Raw genomic sequence first — 17824 nt, 5'->3', positions numbered from 1 at the left:
GTGCTCAACTCGAGTAGCGAGTGTAATGGAAGTGAATGTCAAACTCGAGTTTCTCTCTGCCCGTCTTAGATAATTCACTTATGGGGATCGGAGCACTCGAACACCACCCAATAAATAAACACTGCTACTTGATCGAGGACCCTGTTGCTCGCGTATTGAGCAGTTCCGAGCACGCACGCCCGTCACTAGCGCTGGCCATTTTCTTCCTCTTTAAGGATCTATAATGCCTCTACAAAACTATGTGGGTGGCATGAAAGAGAGTGCTATAGTAATTTTACAGTTGTGATGTCATCGTCGGATGTGATGTCACCGGCTAGTTGCTTTTGCCCCAGCTTTTCCTTTTTGTTATTAAGACTGTTGAGTTTTTCTTTGATTTTGTTAATTGTGAATGGCAGGGAAACTGCACATTGTAGACACAGGTAGACGCTTATCGTCCTCCTTCAATGCTCTTTGTCACCTGGCCACTCCCTCCTCTCCGGAGACACATATACACCTGCGGCACCTACTCTAGTGGCCTCAGTGCTCACCATGGCCTCTACACCTATAACTGTGCGTCTGGTGCACGATGAAAGACCGACTCTGCTCAAGAGGAATATTGATCCCTACCTAGGACAAGACTACCAGACCCTGCTGCAGGACTGTTTGCAGAAAAAGACTCTTTTTCATGATCCACATTTTCCTGCGGGTGCAGCTTCTTTGGGGTACAACCAATTAGGACCATGGTCACCCCAAACCAGAGGGATCCAGTGGAAGCGACCTCAGGTACGGAGCCAGGATGGGGATTACTTCTGAATACACAGGGTGTACAAATAATTACCTTGTCCGCAATGTCTCAAGCTTAAAAATGTTAGTGGTGATTTTGTTTCCAGCTATTTCTAGATATTTTCTAAGTAGAATATTTCCCATAAAAAAACACCAACTTTTATTAATTGTATACACCTGCTCTAATGTTAGATCTGTTTCTTTTCTAACCTGTCATATGGCTAGTTACTCATCTTTCTGATAGTCCAGAAGGGCAATTTTTACATCAGGAGTGAAGAAAAGTTGGGTGACAAACACTTCGGGAACTATGATGGCGACCGTATAGTTTTGCACCAAGGTTTCCTAGTAATATATACAATTAGGGCTCGTTCAGACTGGTGTATAATATGGAGAAGTGAAATGCAAGAAAACATCGCAATTGCACTCTGACCAATGTGATTAAATGAGTCAGTGCCTATCCGTCAGTTTATCCTCAGCTCTAATCGGACTAAGGAAAAAATTGCACCAGTGGATGCAAGAATCGGACGAGACTTGCCAATGGCGAGAAGAAAATCAAATGGCATGCATACCATGAGTGTGCCGCCCAATTTTTATGCACACATCTCAAGGAAACCTGACATTTCATCAGCCAGTACAGTAAATTCACAGCCCGAACTATCAGAATAGATAGATGATAGATAATAGACAGATAATAGATAGATAATGATAAATAGATAATAGACATATGATAAATCAATAGATAATATATTGTTAGATAATAGATAGATAGATAGATAGATAGATAGAGTAGATAGACAGATAGATAGATAATAGACGTATGATGAATCAATAGATTATTAGATAATAGATAGATAGATACTGTAGATAGATAGATAGATAGATAATGATTAGTGATGAGCGAGTATGCTCATTGCTCGGGTGATCTCTGACTACTTTGGCGTGCTCAGACATTTAGTGTTTGTCAACGCAGCTGCATGATTTGCGGCTGCTGGACAGCCTGAATACATGTGTGGAATTCCTAACAAACAGGCAATTCCCACATGTATTCAGATTGTCTAGCAGCCGCATATCATGCAGCTGCGTTGACAAACACAAAATCTCCAAGCACGCCAAAATACTCGGAGATCACCCGAGCATGCTCGGGAAAACCCGAGGAGCTCATCACTAATAATGATAGATGATAGATAGATAGATAGATATATGATAGATCGATAGATAATAGATAGAATGAAGATAGTAGAAAGATAATAGATGATAGATATTCGAATAGATAAATAATAGATAGATGATAGATAGAAAATAGATTGATAGATGATAGATAAATAGATAATAGATTGATAGATAAATAGATATATAATAGACAGATAACAGATATATCAATAGATGAACGATAATAGATAGATAGATGATAGATTATAGATAGTTAGATGATAGATAATAGATTGATGATAGATAATAGATAGATAACAGATGATAGATAATAGATGTTGTAGATGTTTAATACCGCAAGCGCTCTACATATAATAAACGTGCACCCTTCAGTGCCTTTTTATGTAGCACTAAAGGGTGTTTAGCCTTATTAAACCTATTAAATAAATAATAAAAAAAGGACGTGGGGTCCCCCCTATTTTTGATAACTAGCCAAGGTAAAGCAGACAGCTGTGGGCTTATATTATCAGTCTGGGAAGCTCCCTGGTTATTGGGCCCGTCTCAGTCTAAAAAATACCAACCTCCAGCCGCACCAGAATTGGAGCATGCATTACATTCTGGCACTTCCCCTGACTCTTCCCAATTGCCCTGGTTTGGTGGTAAACGGAGAATGGTTTATAAAGTTAATGTCAGCTGTGTAATGTCAGGTGGCATTGCGCCCTGGTATTAGTAATGAAGAGGCGTCTATTAGACACCCCGATTGCTAACCCAGTAAGGTAAAAGAAAAAGCACATACACAAATATTTTATTTTAAAAGACACCCCCGACTTTAGCCCTGTTTCACCAATTTATTAAAAAAAACATCCAGTCCAGGGATTCCGACGTAGTCCACCGTATCTGAAGTAGTCCATAAATGGGAACCTGAAAGACATAACAGAAAGCTAAAGAAATAAAAGGAAAAAAACACTCCCTCAGTCACCAATTTATTATGAAAAAAATCCCCGCAGCTCCGGCGTAATCCATTGTGTTCCCACGACGTCCAGTGATTATGTTCTGCAACCTATGGAGCTTCATTTTGAGAACGACTCGCTGTAGGTCACTCCCGGTCATGTCTCACATGCGATGACGTCAGTAACTCAGTAACATCATTGCTCATCAGAACGACGCTCTATAGGTAATGGGGGTGTCTGATAGATGCTTCTCCATTATTAACACTAGTGCTTGATGCCAGCTGACATTACACAGCTGATATCAACCCTGTAAACCATTACCCCGTTTTCCACCGCACCAGAGCAATCAGGAAGAGCCGGGCCAAGCGCCATCTCATGTGATGCGCCAATTCTGGGACAGCTGCGGTCTTGCATTTTTAGGCTGGGAAGGTCCCAATAACCAGTGACAACCTTTCTTGCCTCTTCTATGCTGAATAATTTAATGGGGTTGTCGGTTTTAAAAAAATAAAGTTAAAAACATTCAAGATCTCAACCTATTAGCCAGCACAAAGAGCTACTCTAAAGAGAGTGTTTCTTGTTGGAGGACACACATATGCATGCATTACATTTGTAATACGTACCTTGTAGTACTTCATGTGTCCTGCGGTGGTGCTGTAGGGATATTGAACACTTGCAGCTGAATTCTCCTACCGATCTCAGCTGATCTCTGGGACATCCTATGATTTACTGGGTTTTTTTTTGTTAGTTATGGAAAATAATCATCAGGCCGTATTCACACTTTGTATTTCTTTCTGTGATTGGGAGTCATGGTTTTAGAAAATAAACAGTCCTAGGAAAATTCTGAATCCTGTTTGCTGGTGCAGTCAATGAGTGAATACAATGAATACACCCTTATGGATGTTGCCTATGCACTGATACTATAGGCCCACTGGAGCCATACATTATATTCAGAGTATTATCACAGGCTTCTAGTATTAGTAATGGTGCGGCGCTCTCCTGTCCTACCCGGTGTCATCTCCACCTTCCTTCTCTTATCTCTGTTTATTTTGTTCCCACGCCAGATCGCAGCACCCTACTTCTTCCCGGCACAGGTGGCCTCCAGCCCTCACACTCAGTTATTGCAGTGTCTTATCTGCATTACAGCCATCTTGTATATAATAATAAGTCCCTGTCATATATATATCACAGCCAACAATAACAGGCACATATAATACCTGTATATTACTCACGTACCAGCCGAAATACCGTGCACACGATGACCCCCAACTTGTTGCTTTACTGTTTAAAAGGAAAGCTATAAAAAAAGATCTATTGTTTCAATCATATTTTTGTGTTACTTGTATTTTTTTTTCAATATCACCATTTATTTTTCATATTATAAAAATAAGTTAAAAAAATAGTAATTTTGCAATGTTTCCACTGGCCAGTTAGTGCTTATGTTCATTTTTTTTGTTTTTTACAAAATCCCAGATACCCCCTTTAATAACACAGGATCACAATAAGCAATGTCACAATAAGCAATGTCACTTCATTACATCGACCTTTGCATGTGCTCATGAGATGCTTCAATACAAAAGATAGGGTTGGGGTCTGATCATTGTAGCTAATGTACATGTGCAGTGTCGGACTGGGCTGCCTAGGGCCCACCAGTAAGGTCCCGTTCACACCAGTATTTGGAAGCCAAAACCAGGAGTGGGTGAAAAATACAGAAATGGTGATGTCTTTCTATTGTACTTTTCCTCTGAATGTTCCACTCCTGATTTGGGCTGACAAATACTGATGTAAAGTACGGACCAAATACTGAACATTTGATCTTGGCCTTACACTGATTCTGAGTGCCCACCGTTCAGCTGGATTACCCTCATTCACAAATTTAGCATTTTGTTAAATGAATGATGAGATGCTGCCTTTGTCTGTACATAGTGAATTAAGTGTACACTCCTGCACAGGGGCCCACCAGGGGATCCACCGGTTCTCCTGTGGACCAGTCCAAGCCTGTACATGTGTTGTTTCATGAAAGGACAAAAGGACAGGTAATTAGAGCCTAGAATAGCCCCAGCGGCCGGTGTGAAAATGGCAAGATTTCTATCTTATTTTATTTATTTTTTCATTTTTAGTGCAGACTGAGATATGTAAAAAACAATGCCAAAAATATTTTTAAAATACCACAAAAAACTGATTTAAACAATAGTTCTATTTGATGATAGCTTTCCTTTAACCCTTCCCTCTCCACCTTTTCTAATCTCATTTCAAGAGGCCGTGTTCGCCCTTTGACCCAGATGTAACCCATTATCATATCATATTACTCCACCAGTACCTGCGCTTTATGACATGCTTGTCTTTCTCTGTACATTACCACAGAATACTGTATGTTGATGCATAATTGAGAAAGACAAATGGGGCAAAATCAATTATAAAAACATTCTATATGCAGTATTATGCACATTATACACATATACTATATATCTGATGTAGGATTGGAGATCACACAGCATAGGACCCTCCTATCTCAAGGTCCGGCTCTGATTCTGCAATTCTCCATCTGGTCCGGAAAAAATGTTACAAAAAACACAAACTAATGCTCAACTCTCACCTCTCTGGCCTCCTCCCTATATGGTCCTTGGCTGGTGCCTCTTCTTACTGCTGTTGTGTGCTAAAACCTTGGGCATCTTGAGCTTGGCTGGACTTGACAGGGCCCGCGACCTTCCCGCTCAAGTAAAGTTTCTGGACATGTCGTAATGTCACGATGTGTCCCATGACCTTAGAACGCACCCTCTATCCTAGGACTTCTCTACACACCACGAGCTTTGTAAAGCTCCCGTCATACTCAGCGACGCTACAGCGATCCTGTCAATGATACAACCAGGTAGGGATTGTTGCTGCGTCGCTATGTGGTCACTGGTGAGATGCCAAACAGTCAGATCTTCCCAACAACGCAGCAACAATACGGCGACCCGTAGCGACCTTTGTAACGATGTTGGCGATCGTTGGGACCCTGTCACATTGCAGCTACTCTGACGATTCATATGTCGAATCAACGAAAATCCACGCCTATGTGTCTAGCTTCTGAGTCGCTAACAAGGTCGTTGGTAAGGTGTCAAACATACCGATGCATGATACCCAGCGGGACCTCAACGATCAAAAAAATGTCCAGGACATTCCGACATGACCAGCGATCTCACAGCAGGGGCCTGGTCGCTGCTACCTGTCAAACTTAGTGAGATCGCTGCTGAGGTCGTTGTTGCGTCACAAAACTTGTGACTCAGCAGCGATCTCGCTTAGTGTGACGGGGCTTTAGATAGTGATGATGTTGCCATTTGGCAAATTTGAATCTCATCAGATCCTCTCATCTCTAGTGAGTATGTTTTTTTTTATTTGGTGTACTTTACCAGATAAGAAGGGGTTATCCAGTAGTGGACATCCCCTTGAATGCAGTTTTCATCCAGGATAGTACACTTATCACCTCGGAATTTTACACTGAGTCCTTTAGCTATCATGCGATAACAGTCTCTTCCTTCTAGACTGGGAGCAAACAACATGTCATTTACTGATGTATAGACCTGTGCTTGGGAATAGAATCATAGAAACATAGAGTTGGAAGGGACCTCCTGGGCCATCTGATCCAACCCCCTGCTCAAAGCAGGATTCGCTAAATCATCCCAGACAGATATCTGTCCAGCCTCTGTTTGAAGACTTCCATTGAAGGAGAACTCACCACTTCTCACGGCAGCCTGTTCCACTCATTGATCACTCTAAAGGGCCTGTCACACTAAGAGATATCGCTAGCAATATCGCTATAACTAGTGACGTTATACCGATATTACTAGCGATATCGCTGCGTGTGATACTTACCTACGACCGGCTCCCCTGCTGGTTTTCGCTGATCGCGCGAGAACGTTCAGGACTGTTTCTCGTCGTCAGCTTCCTGCGGCGCTTCCTGCTGTGACGACGAGCGACGCGTGGAGCCGGGCGGGAGGACGCAGGATCGCCTGGTGTGACAGGTAAGTAGCGACCCCCGTCCCCAGCGATGTCGCTAGTGAGATCTGCCTATGTGGCAGATCTCACTAGCGACCACTTAGCAATGTACCAGCGATCCTGACCGCATCATATCACTGGTCGGGATCGCTGGTACATCGCTAAGTGTGACAGTACCTTGACTGTCAAAAAGTTTTTTCTAATATCTAATCTGTGTCTCCTCCCATTCAGTTTCATCCCATTGCTTCTAGTCTTTCCTTGTGCAAATGAGAATAAAGTTGATCCTTCTACAATGTGACAGCCCTTTAGATATTTGTAGACAGCTATTAAGTCTCCTCTCAGTCTTCTCTTTTGCAAACTAAACATTCCCAAATCCTGCAACCTTTCCTCATAAGACAGGGTTTGCAGACCGGTCACCATTCTGGTCGCTCTTTTCTGAACTTGCTCCAGTTTGAATATGAGGACTTCATGTCCAGTAACTTCTGCATTTATTCTATTTCCATCAGAAAGATTGTTTTCTTAATATTTAAGTCAAATTCTGTAAAAAAAAAAAAAAAACAACAACTTCTGTTACTCATCATCTGACTTGTTGTTTTGCAATTCATGCACCTTCCTATTAACCGATATGTTACTTTATTGTAGACATGGACCACAGATTGTAGCTTTGATTTTTGATTTTTTTTTTATTTTGTTGTGTTGTATATTTTTTGTTGTCTATTGACAATTTCTGAATAATTAGCTGTCTAAACAAACGATACGTCAGAGTTGAAAAAAAAATCTTTTTTTCCAATAGAATTCCAACATTAGCGCCTTCCAGCATCACTCATATAAGTCATCCTCTGGGTGCAGATGTATGGAGCCCCATATCCAGCAGACTACAATACTAATTATATTAAGGACTCTGTAATTTTTCCCGACACATGACACAGTGAGCACTATTCACATAGCAGTGAGTGCGGAGTTGTAACACGCTGGTGTCTTACCGGGACAGTTTGGCAGGAGCTGCGGCACTTTCTATAGCACCATTCTCACCGCTAGAATAAAGGTTTTGTCCGCCGTGTTTGCTTTCTTCTTTACACACTTTATTTGCCATTTTTCGAGCTGCTGACCACGTCATGTTCCAGCATGTGCAAACTGCCATGAACGGCACAATGGAGGGACGTGGGAGGCACAAACACTTTTTAAAGATCAGAGGCATTTTAAAAACAAAAAAGCCACACAAAAAAAAAACAATGCAGTTTTGTTACGGTCTGCAGAGAAATATGCCTGAGCTTGACTTAAAGGGTTAACGCCTTCCCATAGTATTGGGGATATTTTGCTGATTCCTACAGATCTTACCTACGGGACCCCCAGCAATCCGAGGATAGCAGCTCGGGAACCCCCATCTTGTATAGAGCAATGGTGCATGTGCTTCACCTCCACTCCAGTCATTGTTTATGGGACTGCCAGAATAAGCGAGTACAATACTCCTCTATATCCGCCAGTCCCATAGACAATAAATCGAGCAGAGATCCAGCAGTGTTCAGGGCAGGGCTGCAGTGCCTTTTTCTCAGGATCGCTGTGGCCCCATTGGTCAGCCTGAGGGAGCCTTAAAGGGGTTGTCCGGGCTTTTCACATAATCTCAGTACATATCTGGGCGGCAGAATTATGACAATAAGTAATTTGCTTTCAGTCACTAGTTTGCACGGTTTTCTAGATATTCTGAACAGAACGTCCAAGGGGGGGGTGTTATGGCATTGAAATGAGAACTAGTCGTAACCTCCTACTCTACTCCAAACATGCCCTCTATAGCAACAACCCCACCCTCCATAGCTACAGGCCCTCCCCATCCACATGAAGAAGCCCTCATCACACAGTAACAAATCCTCCCCCTCTAGCAGCCTCAGTGCAGAGAGCAGAAAGCTGCTCCTCCCCCAGACACACACTGAACAGTGATCTATGGAAAGTGAAACTTTTTTTTCATTTTGCTTTGATACAATGATTTTTTGTAAATATAGAGTTTATTTTATTTGTTCCTAATATATATATAGGTCTGCTAAGACTAATGCCGGACAGAGACCTGCTGATCATGTATACGCCAGGTCCAATAGAAGCATTGACATCACTCATTAAGTGCTATGCAAATAGCATAAGAGAAGACAGAAGAGGTTATAAACCGCTTCTGTCATCTCAGGGACTGTGACTGTGCCTGACAGCCAGAGACCTGACCCTCTCCTGCTAGATTGCAGGAACAGGAGCCTTAATCACACGGTAAAAATGTAACCAAGCACCATAAATTTACAGATTTTGGTTACTATCAGGTTAGAGCAATTATGCAAATACACGAATATGTTTGTTTTTTTCTAAAAACAGTGCCACAGAGGTCCACAGGTCATGTCTGGTATTGCAGCTCAAGTGGATTCCATCGCATTGTAATTTTTTCTATTTGTTCTAGGAGATTGCTCTGATCCCTCAGTTCATCAGTGATAGCATGAAATGGACAGACATATGCCAAGGACAGCTGGGTAAGTGTGCTAATAGAACTTGCTGAAAGAATTTGCCAAACACAATGACCAAAAACTACAATTGCCATCCTTCTTTTTCCATGGCACTCAGTACATATATATCTATATACACATAATACATATACACACACGCACTATATATATATATATATATATATATATATATACACATACACATACATATACAGTATACTGTATGTATATATATATATAGTATAAATATACTGCTAAAAAAAAATAAAGGGAACACTATACCATTTGCAACAGGCTGTTTGTGTTCCCTTTATTTCTTTGAGCAGTATATTTATATATATATATATATATATATATATATATATACAGCTCTGGCAAAAATTAAGAGACCACTGCAAAATTTTCAGTTTGTCTGTTTTTTTCTCTTTATAGGTATATTTGTGAGTAACATGTAAATTGCTCTTTTATTCTATAAACTACTGACAACATGTCTCCGAATTTCCAAGCAATAAATTTTGTATTTATTTTCAGAAAATGAGAAATGGTCAAAATAACAAAAAAATACAGTGCTTGCAGATCTCACATAATGCTAAGAAAACAAGTTCCTAATCATTTAGAAACAACAATACTAATGTTTTAATTCAGGAAGAGTTCAGAAATCAATATTTTGTGTAATAACCAAGATTTTTAATCATACCTTTCATGCATCTTGGCATGCTTTCCACCAGTCTTGCCACTCCTGGTACAAAAATGTAAGAAGTTCTTATTTGATGGCTTGTGACTATCCATCTTGCTCTTGATTACATTCCAGATGTTTTCAATGGGGTTCAGGTCTGGAGATTGGGCTGGCCATGACAGCGATTTGATGTGGTGGTCCTTCATCCACACATTGATTGACCTAGCTGTGTGGCATGGCGCAATGTCCTACTGGAAAAACCAGTCCTCAGAGTTGGGGAACATTGCCTGAGCAGAAGGAGTCAACTGTTTTTCCAGGATAACCTTGTATGCGGCTTGATTCATACGTCCTTCGCAAAGATTAACCTGCCCAATTCCAGCTTTGCTCAAGCATCCCCAGATCATCACTGATCCTCCACCAAATTTCATAGTGGGTGCAAGACATTGTGGCTTGTACACCTCTCCAGGTCTCCGTCTAACCAGTAGATGACCAGGTGTTGGGCAAAGCTGAAAATTAGACTCATCAGAGAAGACTACCTTATTCCAGTCCTCTATGGTCCAATCCTTATGGTCTTTGGCAAACTTCAGCCTGGCTCTCCTTTGCTTCTCATTGATGAAAGGCTTTTTTCTAGCTTTACATGACTTGAGCCCTGACTCTAGGAGCCTGTTACGAACTGTTCTTGCCATGCACTTCACCCCAGCTGCCATTTGCCATTCCTTTTGTAGGTCACTTGATGTCATCCTGCGGTTGCTCAGTGACATTCGAATAAGATGACGGCCATCCCGGTCAGTGGAGAGTGGTTTTTGCCCTCTGCCGGTCTGTAGCTTTGTTGTCCCCAATGTCTGCTGCTAGACCTTATTATAATGGATTACCATCTTAGAAATTTTAAGGATGGAGGCAACATGACACTCACTGTATCCCTCTGCTAGTAAAGCCAGAATTGAGCCCTTCTTTTCCTCGTTCAAAACTTTTCTTTTCAACTCCTTTGGCATGGTTAAAAGTTTTTTTTTCATTCCTATTACTTTAGGGATATTACTAGCACTTGTTTGGCCATCCAGCTTGTCCTATTGCAAGAGGATTGTGAACACCACAGCAGGCTTTTTTATACTTTCCTTCGTTAAATAAGATTTTTTTCAGGTGATCACCTAATCAGAAGCACATTAAGTAGAATATGAGGTGTACTCTGGTTGGAATTCAACTGACACCGGAATGGAATGGCTGTCAGACATGTAGAGAAGCTGATTTTTATAAAACTGTGCAGTGGTCTCTTAATTTATGCCAGAGCTATATATATATAATGTGGTAGATCGGCTCACTCAGAAGCCTCTTCTGACGTCAGGTCTACAGACCGGAGGCTTCTTTTCCACTCTGCTCTGTCGACGGGGCGGGACTTCTGACGTTATTCTGATTGACAGCCGGATTCTCGCTACTTAACTGGGAGAGCCTGCTGTCAATCAGAATGAAATCAGCAGTCCTGCTCCGTTGAGTCAGCAAAGGCAGCTAAATCCCGGGTTGGAGCGATTTGTGACCTCTCTGTGCCGGTGAAGAACAGCGCCAAGCACAACAGGTAGGTAAGTTGCAATTACCTTGTTCCCTTCAACTAGGTCCACCAGTTCGCCTGCATTCTGGGGGTCTCCCTGGGCATACCAGGTCTTCACTGTATTAGGAAGGGAGTGAACAAATCTGTCCATGACAACCCACTCAAACCATCTGGGCTGGAGTGGAAGACTCCAGCTGCAACCACTTCTGTACAAGGTGCAGTAAGTCAAACATTTGGGAGCGAGGGGGTTTGTCCACATAATACGCCCAGTGTTGAACCCTTTATGCTCTGCCCGACATAGTCACTCCAGCACGTGCCAAAATTTCAGTTTTTAATTTGGCATACTCCTGTGCATCTTGTAATGCCAAATCATAATAAACTATTTGGCACTCGCCAGTTAGATTGGGGGACAGCACCTTCGCCCTCTGTGGTAGCTTCTCATGCTCTGCTACTCACTCAAAGTGCCTCCACATCATCCCCTGGGGTCATCTTTTGCATGGCTTGTCTTACCGCTTTCTGGACATATGAGTCATCACCCAGACTTGGGGAAGTGGTTGCCGGCTTCCTATGAACGGCCACTGTGGGGAGTTCCATCTGGCGTGCAAGCACCTCATGTTGCTGTCGTTGCTGCTGCTGTTGGAGCTGCTGCATCAACAGTTTATTTGTTTCCTGTTGCTCCAGATGTTGCTGTTGCTGTGGGACATTGACCAGGTGCTTGATAAGCTCCTCCACGCCGTGTTCCGGGAATGTTGCCCACATTCAAAGCACCACCTGTGGTAGATCGGCTCACTCAGCTGTACATGGAGGTAGACATGGGAATTGTTAGGCGTCAGGTTTGTGCATCTGCTCTGCAGGAATCCAGAGCCTCACATTCTGCGGTCTCCTGCTGTCTATCTACGGCAGAGGAGATTGCTTTGCAGCAGATCGTTCCAGAGACTAAAGGGCATGTCACACTAAGAGATATCGCTAGCAATATCGCTATAACTAGTGACGTTATAGCGATATTGCTAGCGATATCGCTGTGTGTGATACTTACTTACGACCGGCTCCCCCGCTGGTTATCGCTGATCGCGCGAGAACGTTCAGGACTGTTTCTCGTCGTCAGCTTCCTGTGGCGCTTCCTGCTGTGAAGACGAGCGACGCGTGGAGCCGGGCGGGAGGACGCAGGATCGCCTGGTGTGACAGGTAAGTAGAGATCCCCGTCCCCAGCGATGTCGCTAGTGAGATCTGCCTATGTGGCAGCTCACTAGCGACTACTTAGCGATGTACCAGCGATCCTGACCGCGTCATATCGCTGGTCGGGATCGCTGGTACATCGCTAAGTGTGACAGTACCTTTAGTCCCCCTGTTCTCCTACTGGGCATGCTCACGAGACGATCTCCCATTGGAGTCATGTGCCCAGGTCCTGCTCCAGATCTAATTGGTCCATCTCAGTGATCTGGAAGCTTCCGGACGGTCCCGGCTATAAAAAACATGCATGACCATTCGACCATGCGCTAGTATAGTCTCTAGTTGCTACTGTGTGAATGATGATGGATGTATGAACCTGCGAATGACTCATTAAGATCCCCTTCCTCTGATATTACGAATGTGTACAGGGACTTAGATTAGAGCCAGCGCGTGGCAAGCCTCTAGCCACTACAGCATCATCCACAGTGCAAGCGTCCGACATTGCGCCTGCTTCCTTGCTTTGTCGACTAGCGGCTGTGTTCTATGCCGCGCTGCAGTTGCAGCCCTCTTTGGCGTCCGCAGTAGCGACTCCGCACGCACGGTAGGTCTAGACAGACGCAGCTCCTCTGTCTTGGGTCCTGCTCCTGTGACCAGATACCGTGTGTGCATTTACCTGAGACCTGTGACACTAACAGTCTCAGCATTTTGTGTTTACCTCTGCTGACATCTCTTTGAGCAATCAGAGATTGCTTACCGCACTTGGGTGATGTTCAACCCGTGTGCGAAATACCGCCATATTGTGCTTCTGCCATTATCTAGAAGCAGTGTAACACCTACTGCACGGTGGGCCCCGAGCGGAATACACACTTTATTATTTATTTTTATTTAGTGCGTTCCGCCTTTCCTAACATTATACTAGCGGCAGGGTCTGGCTAGTAATGGCAGATCAGCAGAATCTCCTACAGTACATTCGGCAGTTAGAGTGCCGGTTGGCTATTCTTGAGAGTGCGATCTCAGCTGCGAAGTCTACTGAGGCTGCTGTACAGGCAATCGCAGAGGCGGTTTCACGTATGTCCACGTCCTCCCCTGCGCCAACAGTTTCCCGCCTCCCGTTGCCCGATAAATTTTCTGGCGATTTGTGCCTCCTGTAGGGGTTTCGTGAGCCAGTGCTCTATCCAGCTGGCTGCGCGATTCCATACGGAACGGGCTAAGGTGGGGTTTATTGTTTCCCTACTGTCGGGCAGGGCATTGGAGTGGGCCACGCCACTATGGGAGCGTGGTGACGCAGAGGTTCGGACCGCTGCTCAGTTCTTAACATCTATCAAGCAGGTTTTCCTGGGACCACGGGTCACGCACGATACCTCTCTTCAGCTACTTGCATTAACTCAGGGATCTCTCTCGGTTAGCCAGTATGCCGTTCGTTTTCGGACACTGGCTTCCGAGCTGGAGTGGTCTGATAAAGCCCTCATCCCTGTGTTTTGGAGAGGTTTAGCGGAGCATGTTAAGGATGCTCTGTCTACCAGAGAGGTTCCTGTAACTCTGGAGGAGCTGATTGCCATTTCCACCCGCATTGATCTCCGTTTTTCGGAGCGCGGGCTGGAGCGTGCTCAAACCAGACGGAAGGTTACTTCGGGTCCCAACCTTTTTGAACCTCCGGAATTACCCGAGCCAGAGTGTTCACTCCCAGAGCCCATGGAGGTGTCTCGCGCCAGCCTCGAGGCACGTCCGGCACTAAGTTCCACTAGCGGTTACCACTGTCAGCACTCTGTTCCCGAGGATAACAGGGCCCCGCAATGGCCAAACTCTGTGCCGCCGGGTAAGACCTTTGTTCCCCCTCGCCTTCAGTCGAAGGTTCTCGCGTGGGAACACGCAGAGGCGTATCTAGGCTTTCTGGCACCCGGGGCAAGAATTTGGTTCGTTAGTTAGTCATGTACCCACGAGCTGCTCTCCCTAATGCTCTCAATGTTCAGTAAAAAACTGAAAGCAGGAAGAGAAGCTCGTTGTCACAAGACCATATCTATGAAAATCACATATGAGTGAAGTGTCCATGTGATGACACTGGAACCTGCAGAGCTGAGTCCTGACATTGGAGCTTCTGAATTCTCACAATGAATGCACTGCACACTTTTAGCATTCTCCCTTGCCGATGTACAGTCATGTCAGCACAAGTATGTGATTTGTATACTTCTGGCCACATTCCGACTAGACGTGCCCGGCCTCGCTCTGTTCATTTTCATTGAGTGAGGCCACACATGTCTAGTCAGCATGTGACCGTATGTATGTAAATTACCGGCATGAGAGAATCCTGACAGTGTTCAGTGAGCACTGTGAGAATTCAGAAGTCTGCAGTCACATAGAATGTCTGCAGACTCCGTACAAACCTGGACAACCCCTGTAATGTTCCTAACAAATAAAAACATGAGAATTAGTCAGTATCACTAATAATATTTACATCCAGGTACCTTATAGATGACGTCGTCTCTGCAGTCGTTCTCCTTTTCTTCTTCTTGTCCAGACCCCATGATGAGTTTTCTCATCCACAGCCGTCTCTGCAGACTTCCATCTTCTCCGGTCTTCTGCAGCAAATCTTCACACGATGCCCTTAAAGATAGAAGTGTCATTATAATGCTCCTAAATAAAAATGTCTGCAATATACTCTCGCCTCACACTATTCCCCTCCCTCCTCATACTGTCTCCTCTATCATCCTCCTGTTCACCATACTGTCTCCTCATATATTTACCCCCTCACTCTCTATACAGTCTGCTCACACATATCCTCGACTCCCCATACTGTGTCTGCACACATCCCATCACCCTCACTCCCCATACTGTGCCCACATAAATTCATCCGTTCGCACCCCTTACTGTCTGCACCCATCCCCCATACTGCTTCCTCATATATGCCCTCATACATACTCTTCATTTTGTGTCCTCAAATCTCCACACACACGTTAAATACCATCCCCACTCCAAATCCACCACACACATTAAGTACCCCCCATCCCCACTCCAAATCCCCCCACACATTAAGTATCCCCCATCCCCACTCAATAATCCCTTGTCCCTACTCCCAAATCCCCCCACACATTATGTACCCCCACTCATTAACCCCCATCCCCACTAATTAACCCCATCTCCACTCATTAAACCCCATACATTAACCCCCTACACATTAACCCCCCACTTATTAACCCCCATCCCCACATTAACCCCCATCGCCACTCATTAACCCCCATACTCATTAACGCCCCACTCATTAACCCCCATACTTTAACCCCCATCTTCACTCATTAACCCCCCCACTCATTAACCCCCATCTCCACATTAACCCCCTCACTTTAACCCCCATCCCCACATTAACCCCCATCTCCACTCAATAACCCCCCACTCATTAACACCCATCCCCACATTAAACCCCATCTCCACTCATTAACCCCCCACTCATTAACCCCCACACTTTAACCCCCACTCATTAACCCCCCGACTCATTAACCCCCATCCCCACTCAATAACCCCCCCACTCATTAATACCCCCCATCTCCCATCTTCGGTGGTTCTTCAGCTCCACAGTGGAGCACACTTACCACCAGCGTTTGCTCTGGGCGCCGGGGAGTGACGTCAGCAGCGTGATCACATGACATGATCACGCTGCTGACGTCGCTCTGACCCGGCGGTCAGAGCTAATTGTACAGGCGTCTGTACAGACGCCAGTACAATTGCTGCCTGGGAGCCGGCGCGGCCTCCTTCTCTGCGTCAGCTGTCAGCTTGACAGCCGTCACAGAGAACAGCCGGCTCACAGGATGGGGGGCGGCAGAGCGCAGCCGCCGGGGGGGAGACACTGCGGACCGCTGCATTAGGCGGCCCGACTGCGCCCCCCTGCTGGCTGCGCCCGGGGCAACCGCCCCGGCTGCCCCCCCCTGGATACGCCACTGGGTACACGCGTCCAGGGCGTGTGGTCACTGTGGCTACATGCAGACCGCAAAACTCCTGGCAGGGTCTTATCGGTGGCCGCACAGGTCTCGGGACACTAAAAAATATATTCGGGCATGTGCCTCTTGTGCTAGGAGTGATGACGCCTGCCGACACACTGCGGCGTTTCACTACTACTTCTGCTCCTGGCAATTTTTCCGCTCCTGTTGTCTCCCATGTGTCCCTTCTTAAACCTGGCGATCTTGCCGCCTCTGAAACCTTCCACGTGTCCCGGTTTTCCGTGTCACCTGCCGGGACATCAGACTTGCCTTCGGACGAGTCTGAGGCCTATGCCTCTGATGGGCACAAGGTGGTGGATGGGAAGGCTCAGAGGGGAGGGGACCCTAGGAGGGGGGGGGGTAATGTTAGGCATCAGGTTTCTGCATCTGCTCTACAGGAATCCAGAGCCTCACATTCTGCGGTCTCCTGCTGTCTATCTACCGCAGAGGAGATTGCTTTGCAGCAGATTGCTCCAGAGACTAAGTCCCCCTGTTCTCCTACTGGGCATGCTCACGAGACAATCTCCCATTGGAGATCGAGAGTCATGTGCCCAGGTTCTACTCCAGATCTCATTGGTCCATCTCGGAGATCTGGAAGCTTCCGGAAGGTCCCGGCTATAAAAAGCGCGCATGAACGGTCGGCCATGCGCTAGTATAGTCTCTAGTTGCTACTGTGTGAATGATGATGGATGGATGAACCTGCGAATGACTCATTAAGATCCCCTTCCTCTGATATTACGAATGTGTACAGGGACTTAGATTAGAGTTAGCGCCAGCGCGTGGCAAGCCTCTAGCCACTACAGCATCATCCACAGTGCTAGCGTCCGACATTGCACCTGCTTCCTTGCATTGCCGAATAGCGGCTGTGTTCTACGCCGCGCTGCAGTTGCAGCCCTCTTTGGCGTCCGCAGTAGCGACGCCGCACGGTAGGTCTAATAATAATAATAATAATCTTTATTTTTATATAGCACTAACATATTCCGCAGCGCTTTACAGTTTGCACACATTATCATCACTGTCCCCGATGGGGCTCACAATCTAAATTCCCTATTAGTATGTCTTTAGAGTCTTTAGGTCTAGACGGACGCCGCTCCTCTGTCTTGGGTACTGGTCCTGTGACCAGATACCGTATGTGCATTTACCTGAGACCTGTGACA

At 45.2% G+C, this 17824-nt stretch overlaps 1 protein-coding gene across 1 annotated transcript in view; it reads left to right on the top strand.

The window, feature by feature from the left end:
* Window positions 1-489: 489 nt before the first annotated feature.
* Window positions 490-17824, top strand: part of LOC141051967 (calpain-1 catalytic subunit-like) — a 51585-nt gene continuing 34250 nt past the window's right edge. The window contains exons 1-2 of the mRNA XM_073549126.1: window positions 490-762; window positions 9271-9340. Coding sequence (XP_073405227.1) covers window positions 529-762; window positions 9271-9340 — 304 coding nt within the window. The 5' untranslated portion in view covers window positions 490-528. The remainder of the gene's footprint in view (window positions 763-9270; window positions 9341-17824) is intronic.

This window comes from Dendrobates tinctorius, unplaced genomic scaffold, assembly GCF_039654945.1.
Source record: "Dendrobates tinctorius isolate UK_male_01 unplaced genomic scaffold, ASM3965494v1 ptg000158l, whole genome shotgun sequence".
In the NCBI taxonomy this organism is placed as follows: Eukaryota; Metazoa; Chordata; class Amphibia; order Anura; family Dendrobatidae; genus Dendrobates; species Dendrobates tinctorius.
Note: the sequence above shows the minus strand (reverse complement) of the source record. Positions and strands in the feature narration are given on the sequence as shown.